This window comes from Lygodium microphyllum, chromosome 8, assembly GCF_053477565.2.
Source record: "Lygodium microphyllum isolate KBCC chromosome 8, Lygodium_microphyllum_v1.1.10, whole genome shotgun sequence".
Lineage (NCBI taxonomy): Eukaryota > Viridiplantae > Streptophyta > Polypodiopsida > Schizaeales > Lygodiaceae > Lygodium > Lygodium microphyllum.
In genome coordinates, this window is record NC_141142.1 from 143,225,752 (window position 1) to 143,242,146 (window position 16,395).

Here is a 16,395-nt window from a genome sequence, read left to right on the forward strand (position 1 = left end):
GCCGCAAAATGCCCTCTTTGGATTCCTTCCAGCTTGTAGCCCTCTCTCTGACCATTGACGCCTCTCTCTTTGACTGTTTGAACTTTGACCCTTCTCTCATCTACAAAAGGTGTTTCTCTCCATGCTTCCACACCAATTGAGCAAGCACTTACCATTCTCTGATTCTCGTCTTCCTCTCTTAAAACTTGATTCTTAAATGGACTTGTGATTTGTCATTCTTGAATCTCACTTCCCATCTCCTCTTTCCTGTATCATATCAAAGCATTTGCCATTCTCAAATCTCATCTCCCATCCCGTCTATTCCGCATTCTATTAAACATTTGCCATTCTCATCTCCCATTTCCTCTCTCTTACTCTTGCTCTTTCAACTTTACTCCAAGCCTCGGGCGTCTCAAGTCTCCCTTCCTTTCAACTTTCAAGACTCAAGTTTTAAGAGTCGAGACTCAAGCATCTCTCTCTTTCTCAGGCCTCTTTGTCCGTCTTCAATTTGCATGCGATCCATGTGGAGACGGACACAAAGAAGTCCAACTCCCACCATTGGATATGCAAGTATTGCAGGAAGCGCTATACAAGTGGTACAACTCGGCTTCTCCAACATCTTTCCAAGACGGGGGGGGGGGCAAGTTGCTCCATGCATGGAGATCCCTCAAAACATCGCGGGGGAGATTCTCGCCAAGATGAGAGGGGGATCCACAAGAGGAGGAGGAAGTGGCTTATGGGCACCAACTCCTATGCTTACTAACGAGGAAGCATCAAACGTTGTCGTATCTTCAACCGATGTGGGAGAGGCCTCTACCATTGGTGGCGGGGGCTCCACGTCCACATTTGGCTCCGGTAAAAGACATAGTAGAGGCTCATGTGGTGCCGGAGAGACAATCCTCTCTCTCTCAAGCTCCCGATCATGTGCATGGATCGGTTGCCTTTCTTAAAGAAAGGCAACGACTTGTGGACATTGAAATTACATGCACGGTGATTGAGTGCAATCTTGCATTCAATGTCCCAAAGCAAGAGCAATGGAAGAGATCGTAAAAGCCATTGCCAATGTGGGCCCACGTGAAGGATGGACCGGTGTTACATACCATGACATGAGGACAAAAAAGATTGGTGAAGAGAAGGAGAGGATTGATAGACCCCTTGATCCTATTTGGGCCGCATGGATAAAATATGGTTGTTCCATTCTCACCGATGGATGAAGTGATTGTAAGAAACGGGGCATCATCAACATACTCGTCTCATTTCCACTCGGCACTTACTTTTTGTGGGCCGTAGATATCGGCAAGAGGGGGAGGAAATGACGGGCGCATTCATCTACCACCACATTCGACAAGCTATTATCGAGGTATACATTGCAATTTGCCTTTTAAATTTATTTCACTTTCTTTCATGATAATAGTATCATGATTGAATGATTCATAATTGAAATTTGATTTATGCATAACTATCTTTCTCCCTATTCTAATAATTAATTTCTCTCTAGTATCTATGATCTATCTCAATTCTCTCCCGTCTCCGCCCCGCGGGTTGCAAGGCCCGCCGCCCCTAACCGCGGGCCTCATCTCTCTTCATTCTTGAAACTTGAAACTTGAAAGGCCTAAGTTTCAACTCTCTCTAGACTCTTTCTCTCTCTAACCTCCAATTTCCAAGTATTCTTAGTAATAAATATACTTGTAATTTGTAAATTGTGGTTGTAGATGGGCCCTCAAATGTGATGCAAGTTGTTACCGACAATGCATCAAATTGTCGGCGCATGGGCTGTTTGCTTAAGGTCGAGTTTCCTATGATTGTGTGGACTCCATATGCAAGTCATTATTTGGACTTGCTTATGGAGGACATTGGGAAGCTCAAGTGGGTGAAGAGGGTGGTCCGCAAAGCTACATCCATTGTCACATTCTTCATGGTAAAGGTAAAGGTGCTTGTGATGTATCGTGAGCATGGCACACTGGAGTTGAAGAAGCTCTCTTCAACTCGCTTTGCTTACATGTGGTTATTGCTGGAGCGCCTTTATGAGGTGTGGTTCTCCTTGTGCCAGACAATGGTGTACACTCTATGGAATGAGTGGGATGAGCATGAGACAGAGGAGGCCAAAGCCATGCAGTGCTTTGCCTTAATGAACAATTTTGGCAAAAAGTCCGTGCCGTTGTCATTGTTGTGACTCCCTTTTATAGGATGTTATGTATGAGTGATTGCGAGGGGTCTACCATGGGCCTTCTCGTTCACTTCTTTAGAGCGGAATTGGTGGAGGCACGTGCTTGTATAGTGATCACAGAGACACAGTGTGCACATGTTTTAGAGATAGCAGAGAGGAGATGCGCATGGATGCATAAGCCCATCCATGGTTTTGCTGCATTGGTACATCCGGCCTACAAGTCACCAGCCGTCATGGATGATAGAGAGTTCCGTTTGGACCAACTTGCTTATTTGATTTGTGTGGTCCCTGTGGATGACCACAATGCAGTGCTGGAGGAGCTAGGATGCTATGCAGATCAAAGAGGCATGTGACTTTTGCTTCTCCCACTTGTTGGAGGAGAGAGTCACTTGTGAAGCCTTTATTTTGGTGGCAAAACTTTGGATATGCATTGGAGACCCTTTAGCCCTTACCCATGAGGGTCCTTGCCCAGGATCGCTCTTTCGGATGCATGTGAGGGAAACTGGAGCGCCTATTCTCTCATTCACACAAAGGTTCGCAATTAGCTTAGCACACGACAGTTAGAGCATCTAGTCTATTGACGTACTAACTTATGCATGATGAGGGCTATGATGAGCATGGGTAGTCCGAAGCAGGTAAAGTTTAAATACTTAACCATAACATTTAAAATTTGTTGTTTTAACTTTTAAACTTTGAACTTTGAAGTTCATACTTTACAATTTAGACTTTAGCATTTACAGTGATCAATCTTACGTGCATCACTGCATTGTGTAGGTTAATGTTGATACATTCAAGTTGACGGGCGACACTCTTCCAAGTATATATAAGGAGGTGGACGAGGAGGAGATGATTTTTGTAGAGCTCTATAGAGAGCTTATAGTAGCGGATACTCATAACACTTGTAATCAGTGTGCTCGTGGGCGAGGAGTTCGAGTAGGTGTTAGCAGGGGCATGGCCATTCGATGCCCTCCATCATTGAGGAGGGGTGGTTTGAGTGGCTTGCAGACATATGTAAGGCGGGGCTCTAGTAGCTCACATCCTGTGCCTCATGATGACATTCTCCCCTTGCCTACACAATTGCCACCTAGGGAGCCATCATTTGATGATGATGGTAACCTCATCAGTAAGGATGAGTATGAATGTCTCATCATCGGATGTCGAGAAGTCATCTTCTGAGCACTCAGATGGTTCTGATGATGATGACGATGATGATAGTGATGCCTCATGATAGATTCATAAGTCTCTCTTTTTTTTGTATAAGATATATCATATACTAGACCATAGTTGTATCGCATGTTTTGCGCAGCCCATGCGACCGCGATGGTCACCCTCATGTATTCAACTTATTCTGTAATGAAATGGCTATTTCCACTTTAAACATGTATTCTATAATCGATAATTTAATGATTTATGGTTTTTGTTATTAAAAAAAATCATCTTAACTTTTTTTCGTACTAATATCATACCGTACCATTTAGTACCATATTTTATCGTAACGTACCGTATTGTACCTTTTGCACCTGACAACTATGTATGCAATAATGTGTGTTCACACTTGGGGAATAATAAAATAGGCAACAAATTCCCCTTTAGGTCATGGGTGATTGAACCTTTGACATGGAATGTAAGAAAAATGAAATGTGGGAAAGCTTTGCCTCAATAGAGGCATTGTTTAATCTAGTATGTCAAATTTTGGAGAGCAAATACATTAATAAGAGAGATGCAATGGGAGCTAGATCATGATGTGGTCTATCGACATGCTCGGGGATCTGAAGTAGAACATGGTTTAGAGGTGCATGTGCATGGTTGAGAGCTTGAACAAAAGCCAACATGGCTCAGATGCCCTAGGTAGATGACCAAGGGTGTAATTTAGAGGTGTATGCACATGGCTTAGAGATTGATCAAAAGTCAATGTGGCTCAGATGCATAGTACATGTGGCTAGGGGCCGATCCAAGTATGTCTCTCAGAGAACTTAGATCATGGGAACTTGTTACAAACCCCCCTGAATGAAATAACTCCTTGGAGAATCCTAAGAAAAAGTAGTAAAAAGTACAACTCGTTGTGGGTTGAAATCTAGGTAGAGTATCCCCCACAAGATTGTCACCAAGCACCCATAAGTACTTGTCCAACATAAGTTGTTACAACTTTTGCCAATGTCCCCCACTGCCCTACTTAGGTTTTGGACTATCACCGTGTCAAAATTAACTTGCAATTCACTTGTGCATAATTTAATTATGCCAAAGCAAAGTAATAAAAATGCACATCTCCGTGACCATCTCTTTACCAGAGGAGACATTCTTGTAGTTCTTGACACTAGGAGAGAGAATTTACCGTTTTAGTGCAGGAGGATGCTAGACTCAAGAGAGAGGATTTGGATCACTCAGAGTGCATACGATGCTCTTGGCAGGGGATTGGGGTGGTGGCTCATTGTGAGAGGAATTCGTACTTAGATCATAGTGCATGATGGATAGTTGGAGATATGGGGCATATTGGAGTAGTCCTCTCCAAACATTAGAGTTGGATCTTGAGGAGTGGGTCTAGAGTAGTCCCTTTGTAGTGAGACCTAGGGATGCAACTTTTTTTCAAATACACAACTAGATTGGGGAGAAGGATCCATATGAATAGGATTAGAGTGATGCCGATTGGTACTTAACATTGGATTGGAAAGGTATCTAGAGCCATATGACTGCAATGGGTTGTTTTTTTAGGCTTTTCAAAAAGAAGAGTTGGGGCCTCCTAATTGGTTATTCATTCAGGTCGTGCAATAGACTTTTTGTTGTATATTTTTTAAATGGAATTCCCTTATAGGGTTGGTTTTCTACTTTGCCTTGATATACTTTATCCTTTGAGGATTTATTAACAGAATCATTCTTCTCTCCAGAAATGCAATTAAACAAGTACATTTGGATTTACGAACTTTCTCCCTTACTTTCTGAAAAGAAAAGTCTTCTGACAGTTAGCACTAGCATTTTGAACAGAAGGAATGCTGGTGATGAGTTTATTGAGTTTTGATATGTTTGTTTTTCTGTTCCTTTAATCAAGTGCTTGCTGAATCCTTTTTGGTCAGTTTTCTAATTGTTGTCTATTTTTGACTATTTGGTTTGGTTTCTCAAAATAGTTTGGGACCCTGGCTCGAATGCTTCAGTCTGAGCCATCCCCCAAAGTGGTGAAGGTGACAATGAGTAGGAAAGTTCCCTTGACAGGTGATGAGCTGAAAGCCTATGAAGAAGAACAAAATCGATTAGAACGAGAAGCAGCTCAAAATGCTATCAAGGCTGCACAAGAAGAAGAGATTAAGGCGTCAGCACTTGCTGGCTCAAATGGAAGTTCTCGAGATGTAGTCATGTCTGAAGTAGGCAATGGTCAGCCACCAGTGGAAGGTTGGTAGAATGATGTCCAACATAAGCTTATTATGTTGTTTAGGATATTTTGCATTGTCTTATAATATTTTGTCTAAGCAATTGATGTTATTTTGTGGCTGTATAAATGTGATGACAATATTGTTCTTGTTATACAGGAACACCCTTGTCAGGACGCACCTTACTACACCGCAATGTATTGATAGATGGATTCATTTCATCTCCAGGAAGTGTTGCACCGATGTTTCCTTTTCATGATAATTCCTCTGAATGGGATGAGTACGGAGAAATGATAAATCCTGATGATTATACAAAGAAGGATGAGGAGATGACAGATCTGTCTGTATCACATGTATGTATTTTTCAGAAGTACAACTGTTATCATGAATTAGTTAGTAAAGGTCCTCTTCTGATGTGTATGCTATTTTACCTTAGCTCATAGTCCACAAAAAAAAAAAAGAAACCTAATTCACATGCACACAAATCAACCTAAAAATTTGATTTCAAACAGCCCATAACTGGAGAATTGGATTTCAAATCAGCCACTCAGTGCACACAAATGCGCAGGTGTGCATATAGAAATGTCTTCTAATCTTCTGTTCATTAATGTGAGCAATGTACCAAAAGAATATCGTTCATTGTGAAGCCTATTCCAAAAAAATAAAAAACAGTGGTAAAACACAACCATAGTGGACTCGTCAATGTCATCCATCTCACAACTATTATACAACTGTTGCTACAATGAGCGATGAAAAACACAATATGGCTGAAACAAGCTAATTGCCCTACATGCTTGATTTCATTGAGGCTAGATTGTCCATATTGCCCAAAATTTAACCCAATCAGAGATTTATGTAGGACAATCGGATGTGCCACACAATGAAAAATATTTGCAAAATGATTGGGAAGGAAGTTTGTCGTGCAAGTAGTAAGAAAGTCTATCAAAAAGCTCACAGGATGCCAAGAGTATCAAAGGAGATATGGAACTGTTTCCAAAGTACATAATATGGCAAGCAATGAGAGGAAGCAATTGATGTTTTACTAGCTTTGACCCACTGGCAAAACTATGAGCCTCTTAGTTAATGCCTTATCCTTCTCTGAAAAATCTCTCTCTCTCTCTCTCTCTCTCTCTCTCTCTCTCTCTTTTTGTAATGGATGTTATATATATAAAGTACTAAACGACAAAAGAGTTACAAAAGTCATGGCAAAGACGCAGAGGAAATTGCCATATGCCAGGGAAGTAAGTCCTCCCGAGGGAGTAAGTCAGAGTGCCGAATGAGATCTATCTGCCAATGCAAGAGACCTTTAAGCCTAGCAATATGTCCCTGAACATTAGAGGCTGAATCAAAAAGAAAAGCATTCCGAATGGTCCAATTGTGCCAACAGCCCCAGTTCTCTCTCTCTCTCTCTCTCTCTCTCTCTCTCTCTCTCTCTCTCACACAAAAGGCGTTGCCAAAACGATCTTCACTTTGGTAAGATTTAGCAACTAGTTCAAGAGGGATCTAGTGGCCTAGGAAGCTTTGGTGCTTTGGACATCGTAAAGTTGGCTATTGAGAGAAAGATGATGGAAAAGTATTCAATTCGTAATGGATTAATTTTTAAACAAGGCAAAGTGTATCTGCCGGATGATCAAGATATGTGCAAGAAAATTTTATTTGAGTGTCATGATGTGCCGAACGTGAGACTTCGTGGCATTTGTTCGACTTTGGCCTTGGTTACTCGCTACTTTTGTTGGTCGCATATAAAGACTATGATTGAGTCTTATGTGCATGATGACCATAGTGTCAGCTTAATAAAGCTGAATGGTACAGACAGAGGCTGGGATGTTACTTCCTTTACAAATTCCAAATAGAAATTTGTAAAGGATACAAATTCCAAATAGAAAATGGAGTGGCGTTTCTATGGATTTTATAGTAGGATTGCCCCATAGAAATGGAGGTTATAATGTGATCTACATTGTGGTCGATTGATTGACGAAAATGGCTTAATTCGTTTCTACAAAGATGAGTGTGAAAAGCCACAAGTTGGCTGGTCTCTTTGTCGAACACTTTATAGACGAACTAGTTAGTGATTGGGATCCTAAGTTCACTGGCCATTTTTGGCAAACAGTTTTCAAAAACTGAAAACTCAATTGTTCATGTTCATGTCGAAAGGACAAATCAAATGATGGAGGATGTGTTGCATGCATATTTCCCTCGTAGACAATTTGATTGGGAGCGTTATCTTCCTTAGATTGAGTTTGATTTTAATAGTTTTAAGCATTTGGCTACTCGTTATAGCCTGTTTATGCTTATGTATAGTTATGAGTCAAAACTACCAATTTCCACAAAGTTCAAGGGGGTGAAAATGCAGTCCATATTTGACTTTTTGCACAATATGTAGGAGATGTTAATGATTGCTAGGGAAAGCATCAAAACAGCTTGGGATCGTGCCACGTTTCATGCTTTCTAACACTCTACTCCTCGGGAGCTCCAGGAGGATATGAGCGTTTACCTTAAAGTTCCAAAGAACTCCGATTCAATGACTATCAGCAAGTGCTATAAATTGTCTTTCATGTGTTGTGGTCCTTCTCAGATTACCAAGAATATAAATAGTGTATCCTATGAGTTGGATTTACCTTTGGAAATTTGAGTTTACCCTATGTTTCATGTAAGTTGTTTGAAAGAATGATTGAGACAAAGTGAATTGATTGTTTTGATCGAGGAAGTGTTGCGGCTTGATGATACTACTTGTTATATTCCACTCGAAATTGAATTGATTTTTGACCTTAGGACTAAATGATACTGTTTGACTGTTTATTCTGAGTATTTGTTTAAGTGGAAAAACCGCTCAGAGGTGGAGGCTACTTGGGAGTCGGTATGCTCGTTAAAGAGTTGTTTTTCTCACTTTATTTGTGAGGATATTGCTGAGGACAACAATGATTCATAAGGGGGAAACTATTATGTTCTTGGAGTCTAGACATTCAGCTGGACACCAGTAGCATTGGTCATAGTGGTCATGAAGTGATTTAGTGTGAATGCACTAAGGGCACTTTGAAATTAGGAAAATTGAGTCCTATTTATAGGATTCAAGGCCCTATTGAGCACATTATTATGCAATCACCACTCTTGGACTGTTGGCCGGATGGCCGATGCATTTGTATATTGGGATGGTGTGAGTTGGTGGTATGGGATGCTAACCAAGGGCACTTCAAGATTAGGAAAATTGAGTCCTATTTATAGGACTCAAGGCCTTATTAAGCACATTATTATGCAATCACCACTTCTTGACCGAATGGCCAATGCATGTGTACTGGGATGGTGTGAGCTGGTGGTATGGGACACTAACCCTTGGGATGTGGTCGTGACCTGGAGGACTACTAGCTCCAAGGCTCAAGGGTGAGCCCATTTGGCTCTATGGTTGGGAGGTGAGTTTGACATCTAGTCCTTTTTATTTGTGGATATGGCTTGTGTCATGTCTTGTTTGCATGTTGGATCCTAGGGGAATGTTTCAAGAATGACTAAGCATAGCCTCTCCTTTTTTTTTCCTATAAAATGTGGCTGATTATATTACTCAAAAAAACTGATTACAACGGAGTACTCATGCTCAACAGACCAAGCCGGAGCTGATGAAAGTCACAGATACATCATATATACAAGCCTCTCAAGGGGGTTTGGGGGGGATGGGGGCAAGAAGCCATGGAGGGGGGGTGTATCGCTATCTAGGGCTGCCTGCCTGCATCACGAATAACAGGTCCTTGCCGCCCCTAGTGCGCATGAAATGATATCGGAGCTCTTGACGAGCCCTGGACTCACCTTGCACTTGATCCCATCGGCCTCGAAGGGAGTGGATGATGGAGGTCTAGAGCTCTGCTAAGGTCGCCTGTATTGAAAGTCTCTCTCCGCCGAAAGCCACCTGACACTGCGCCTTTCAGATATTCCAACCAGCAAGACTCCCTATGATTTCCCATACCTCAGAGTGGTGTGCTGTGGGCTCCAGTACTCGGTGGATGGGTAGAGTCTCTAAACCCACCATTGCGCACGACCCTTCCTCGATAATGAATATCATATCCTGCATCCCGGCCTCATATAGAAGGTGACGGCCCTGGCTGACCGCCTGCCAGCAGAAAGCTTCCCAAGAGATACATCCAAGGCTGGGTGCTATGCGGGGAAGGATGCGGCATACTCCTCTCCACATGAGCTGTGCCGCCTCACACGATCAAAGGCAGTGCTTTGGGGTTTCCATAGACTGCTGTGTGCAACGCTTACAAACTCCCTCCTGCATTTGGGCAAGCCAGCTTCCCACCGCCAAGCCTCCATGTATCACCAGCCATAAAAAATATGATACCCTCCTCGGCCTCCAGCTGTCCCATAGGCGGCGCCAGAAGGTCCGTTGGAACTGCTCCGTGATGCTATACTCCGCCCAGTATCTGCTACGTGACGGCGCCCAATCCATATTTTCCTGCATCAGTATGTGTCTACCAATCCTGGCGGTGTACTCCAAGAACCTCGGTGGCTTCTTGGCGACCATAGTGGCCGGCCAAAGCCACTCTCTCGGATCCCACTCCAACTCATCAAGTGGCCTTCCTTCCCAGATCCAGAGGCGCCACTCCCTGAGAAGGGTCCAGCCGCCATGTCAAGAGCGAGACATCCCCTCGTCCTACTGCCCTCTATCAAGAGCCAGACACCTCTCCCCCCCCCACATTGTGAAAAAGGTCCCAGGTGGAGCGCCACCTACTCTTTCTGCCACCTAGAGGGGGATGCCTGCTGGTGAAAACCTAGCGGCCCATACCTCCTCGGGCTCTATCGGCTCTCGTATGGGGGAGCAAGCCACTCCTGAGGTATTGTTGCATCTATCTCCCTTCTTCTTAGCTCCACTCCTCGCTTGCAGTCTGATACTTACTACAGCACCTCCTCGTCTGCTATCCTGTACACCTCTCGTCATGTCCTGATGGTACGAGCCGGGCCAGCCTCCCAACCAGCCCACTAGATGTGGGGGCGCTCGCCAAAGTGTGCCCCTTCCCGGTCCCTGACCTGGGGGTTCCAAATCACCGGCTGACGGTCTATCTCCTCCTGGTAGCCTACGGGGCTCTGGATTAGGGCCTTACGAAGGCCCTGCCACACGCAGAGCAAGCTGCGTAGGAAGGGTGATCTTGGTTGACGTGAAGATCCATCTCAAGGACGGCCTCCTCTCACCGCCAAGCCTCGGTCTACAGTCATGATGAAGACCCTCCTGCAATAGGACCTTCTAGGTTTTCCCTCTCGGTGTGAGGCTGTGGACAACTAGCTTGCCCAGGAGGGCCATAGTTTGATACTCCTTGTCTATGATCTCAAGCCCTCCCTCTGATCGATGTCGTATGATGGTCACCCATGCCACCTTGGCCTTGGAATCCCTGGAGCCGTCTGACCCGGACCAAAGGAAATTCCGCACTAGGCGGCGAAACTGCATTACGCAGGAGGAGAAGCACCAACATGAGGCGATGTACCAGGTTGTCGCTAGGAGGGCCTGGTTAACCACCAGGACTCGACCGGCTAGTGAGAGGCGAGCCGTGCTCCAGTAGGTCAGCTTCCTCCGAATAGAATCGAGATCTGGAAAAAACTGCTGGGCGGGAGTGATGTCAAGTTCCACCTGGAACCCTAGGTACAGGACGGTCTGTCCTCTGCTCACCCATCTAAATCCCAGGTGGACGCCCCACTTCGTGCTAGAGTCTGGGTCTATGAGGAAACCAACCGACTTTCGCCAATTGATTTTTGCTCCCGCAACAGAACAGAACACCTCAAGAGCCAACCTCACTCTCTCCAGCATTAACTCATCATCCTCTATGTAGAGCGTTGTATCATCTGCATACTCTGAGTCTAACAACTTAGTCTCCTCTCTTATTGGAAGTCGGAGGCCACGTAATCCGCTCACACGTGACTTGAGGAAGTGAGACATCGCCTCTGCAAAGAGAAGGAACAGGTACGGGGCCAGGGGGCAGCCCTGTCGAACCGATCTCTTCAGCCGAAACTCCTCCCCTTGCCTCCCTCTTATGAGAACCTTACTAGTGGCCAATCTATAAAGTGCAGGGGAAACCCAACCTCACCATGGTGCCCTCTAGGAAATCCCAGTCCACCCTGTTATAGGCTTTCTCAAAATCCAAGAGTAGTACGGCCAATCTTTGCCTACTATGCTGGGCCCACTCTATCGCCTCAAAGAAGGTGAATACATTGTCTAGGATGCTCCTATCCTGGACAAAGCCTGTCTGTGTGTCATGGATGATGTCTGGAAGCAAGGGGCGTAGTTGCCTACCAATCATCTTTGCCAGCGCCTTATAGGCCATTGACAATAAGGTGATCGGTCTCCACTGGGAAAGCTCCAATCGGTCTCCCCCTTTGGGGAGAAGACTGATAAGGCCTACCGAAAGACTCCCTGGCATCTGTCCTGAAGTGAAAATCTCCTGAAAGGCTATCAGTAGAGGGTCCTTTACCACTTCCTAGAAGGTAGTGAAGAAAGGCTTAGAGAGGTCATCCTCTCCCGGGCATTTCTGTGTGTCCTGTGTATAGAAAGCCTCCTCTAGTTCCTTCTCTGTGAAGGGGGCTAGGAGGGAGCCTCCCATCTCCTCTGTGACGAGGGACGGGATCTTATCCCGGACATACTGTCTACATCGCTGTCCTCTAGCTAAGGCTGTCTCTTGCTGGAAGAGGCGACTGTAATAGTCGGTGGCAATCTCCATCACCTCGTCTGGGCTAGAACGGGTCCTCGCATACTGATCTCGGAGGTTGCGTATCTGCTCTCCTGAGGTGTGAGGCTGGTGCACCTGGAAAAACTCCCTGCACATCGTGTTCCCCTTCCGCGCCCAGAAAGCTACTGAGGTGTGGAAAGAGAACTCTGAGCGCCTGTCCTCTAGGCCAGCAATGGCTGCTCGGGCACGCACCTCTTGTGCGTGGAGAGTGGGATCCCCTGGTGCCTCCTATAATAATCTTTGCGTGGTTGCAAGCTCCCGGTGGAGTGCTCTCTCCTCCTTCTAGCTCTGTTGCCTAGCCTGCATGGCTGCCTCTTGGCAGATTCTACTCGACTCAGCTAGGACCTCTGCAAACTCCTCTACGATCCGGTCCCTCCTGTCCCACTCTCAGGTCCAAATCTACTCTATCTGTCTCGTCACCTCCTCCCTCCTATAGATCGAGTCAAGGATCCGACAAGATCGTGTATCTAGGGCAGATGTTGGGGGATCTAGTGTCAAGAGAACCGGGCAATGATCGGACAACGTGGTGCCCGCCAATTGTCCAATCTGGCCTCCTCGAGAGCCTCCCCACTCTCCCATATAAAACTTGTCCAACCACTCCAGCAGGACTCCACCTAGCCGCCTGTATCCCCAAGAGAAGTCCAGTGACCTCTCCCTCCTGTGGAAGGCAGGGTCTCTCTAGGCATCGCGTGCTCCTACTGCTAGTAGAAAGACCTCCCATGCCTCCTGCTCCTCCTTGTGGTAGTTTCTCTCTTTGCCTTGCTGGTCCTCCAAAGCCTCCAGGTTGTTGAAGTCTCCTCCAACAATCCACGAGTCCACCTCTGGAAATCCTTCCGCGATCTCCACCCAAAACCTGCTGCGTGCCCTAACCTCCGTAGGGGCATAGATATTAAGGACTCCAAGGCACGAGTCCCCAATATCCAATCTGATCCATAGCACCCTCCCTGCCACTATCGTCCCGTGGTCTCGTACACAAGCGGTAAGACGCGGACCAATAGAGGTGCATACGCCTCCACTCGTGCCGTGGGCACCTATGGTGTGTTCCGAGTAAGTGTGCGAGCTGCTTGGGAGTACCTTCCCTACCAGTTGGGCCTGGGTGGGGGTGAGCTTGTGCTGCTATAGAAGTAAGATGTCGATTTGTCTGGCAAGGGCAGGCTGCAACTCTTGCCGAACAATCAATTTCCTGGAACTATATGTCCCACTGTAGTGGAGGCTATTCACATTCCAGGATGCAAGGTGTAAGCTCATGGGGAAACCTGTGACTGACTGAACAGGCATCTGTTCGGTGTGGAGGCTGCTGATGAAGAGGAGGAGCTATGTCCTTGCACTAGTTCTCCTGGCATGTGAATTCCCCATAGAAGTTGCTATGCGGTCAAGTAACCCCTGCCTTTTCTCAATTGATACATTGGTGCAAAACACATCTCTTTCCCCTTGTGTAGAAGATGGGCTCTTACTTTATCAGCCCCACTAGTGCAAGCATAAGAGCAAAGTTTGCATTTCCAAGGGCGAGCCCCTCCACCTCTCAATTGCATCTACCTCATCCCACCATGACCAAGTAGTGCTTCGACTTTGTCCAGTTGTTGACGATGTACCTGCTGAGGATGATGAAGATCCCATAGATGTCAATGCTGCCATATGTAAACGTGACAAATAATCAGTAAAGTTCAATGAAATTGCAGAAATTTGTAGCCAAAATTTCAACATGCGTGTGTTAAATGTCATATGGCAGAAATTCACTAAAAAATTGGGCTTGATCTTTGCTAAAAATGCTAGAACTTTGGTGCTACTTCAGCCTGCATTCCTTTTATTGAAAATGCCACAAATTTGGGGCATTCCAGCCTGCATTCCCTGGCTGAAAATGCCCCAAAATTTGGCATATTTTCAGCTGCCAAATTTGGGGCAGTGACTGATTCAAAATGCCACAAATTTGGGGAGTTCTCGCCTGCATTCCCTTGTTTAAAATGCCCCAAAATTTGGCGCATTTTCAGCTCCCAATTGGGGCAATGATTGATTTAAAATGCCCCAAATTTGGGGGCTCTTTTAGATCCAGGGATGATGGATCCCAGTGCCCCAAATTTGGGGACATTGCAACCAAATTTAGGTCCCAAATTCCAATCCTTGAGAAAGGCCCAAATTTTGGGACAACTACCAACAACTGAAGTTTGATCCAGAATGCCCCAAATTTGGGGGAGATAATGATCCTCACCTGATCGCGGGGGGGAGTCAGTCCATGCAAGAGAGGCGGGCTAGGCAGGCGGGTCTCAGGAGTAGGCAGGAGTAGGCAGTCAACGTAGGTGAGAGCATGCGGGGTAGGCGGGAGCAGCGAGACAGGAGAGGCATGCAAGTGAGCGAGGTAGGAGAGCGAGAGGCGAGACTGGCGGGAGAGTTAGCGGGCAACATCCGACGGGCAACGGGCTAGGGAGTCATGCCCGTTGAAACAAATCACGATTTTAAAATAAAAGGTCCACTGTTGGAACAGTCTCCAAATAGGGAACGGCCAGGGAACAGCTCGGAATAGGAGGGAAGGGGATAGGGAACAGGCTGGAACGTTTCACCAATGTTTTCTTGGGTCAGACCTCTCGGAACGCGTGAATCCGTTCCTATGTACCGGAACGGGCGTTCCCTGTCTCTATGACTGCCCCTCAAAATGCTTGGCATGATGATGAATGCAGACAAACTAGGATCCACCTATACAGTCATATTGCACTAGGGACATGCACACACAAGTAGGTACGGAATGTATTTCGATGTCGTGCGGAAAAAGAAGAGAGATTATTTAGCCAAACTAGAGTCAGAGATGTATCAGCTCTTTTTTGAGCAGAGACAACAAGAAGGCATGGAGGAAATTTCATGGGAGACAATCCCCAATTCAGTTGACCTCACCTATGGTATGGCATGAACATGCTAGGGCATTGTATGATGTTTCATCACAAGAGTAGATACCCTGTCCATCAAACTCTAGGCCAACACAGTGCGGTTTCTTTTCCAGAAAGATGGTGAGATATGCCTCTTGGAGGTTGAAGAATGGGAGAGCACATGATCAAGATGGCCTTGTGGCAGAGCATTTTGCACATGCATGTTATGCAATGGCCCCTATCTTGGCTAATCTCTTCAATAGAGCCGTATGTGAGGGGTTTCCAGTAAGTTGGTGTGACCACACAATAGTGCCGATTTTTAAGAGTGGAGATCCATTGGTCACTAACAACTACCTACTATTATGATTGGCCATATGCTAGCAAAGATATATGGCTATATTGTGGAGCAGGAGTTGAGTTGGTGGACTGAAACAAAGAAAATATAATCTATAGCACAAGCTGACTTCCGCCATGGATACAATACGCTAGACCATATATCCACACTAAGGGCCTTGATTGAGGAGGGATGATCACGGAGGCAAAAATTCTATTGTTGTTTTGTGGATTTCCGCAAGGCTTTTGATACTGTACCATGTGCAAGACTCATGCAAAGGTTGTGAGCCATTGGGGTCCCAGAGGATATGCAGTGGTGTATTTATGCATTGTATGAAACTGTGACAGGGAGAGTACGAATGCCTGGAGGCACAATAGACTCAGTGTCTAGCATGGTTGGTGTAAAGCAAGGCTGTTCCCTCTCTCCTTGCTGTTTGGACTATACATTGATGAGATTTTTGATTTTTGATTACATACAGAGATGGGGTGGTATGGGAGCTAGCTTTGGTTGGGGTATTGATACCAATTTTGTATTATGTAGACAATTTGGTGCTTATCTCAAATTCACATGAGGGACTACAATGACGTTTGGATGCATTGCATGTGTTTTGTGAAGATAAAGGTCTCAAGGTTAATCTTAGAAAGACTAAAATTATGGTCTTTAACACCTCGGTAGCTTCGGTGACATGCTCAGAGCATCACTTTATGTGTGACGGTCAGCTTGTGGAAATGGTTAGACAATATGTGTACCTCGGGGTCACTTTCAAAGGGCCACAGTTTTCATGGAAGGAGGCTTTAGAGGCTAGGCTTGCACGGGCATATGCAGCTTTGGGTACTCTAGAGCAGCAATGTGCACACATACAATTTCAAGAGCCTCGTACCAAATTGTGGCTTTTTGACACTTTAGTTATGCCCACACTACTCTATGAGGCAGCCATTTGGGGCCCAAGCCTTTATCATACTAGACGGATGCCACTTATGGACTGCGATCGGTCGGAAGC

At 45.5% G+C, this 16,395-nt stretch overlaps 1 protein-coding gene across 3 annotated transcripts in view; it reads left to right on the forward strand.

Annotated features, from left to right (window-relative positions):
- CPSF100 (cleavage and polyadenylation specificity factor 100) overlaps positions 1–16,395 on the forward strand; it is a 178,211-nt gene that overhangs the window by 118,230 nt on the left and 43,586 nt on the right. For all 3 annotated transcript variants that reach the window (XM_087683646.1, XM_087683647.1, XM_087683649.1), the window contains 2 exons: positions 5,266–5,527; positions 5,665–5,858. In XM_087683646.1, coding sequence (XP_087539772.1) covers positions 5,266–5,527; positions 5,665–5,858 — 456 coding nt within the window. The remainder of the gene's footprint in view (positions 1–5,265; positions 5,528–5,664; positions 5,859–16,395) is intronic.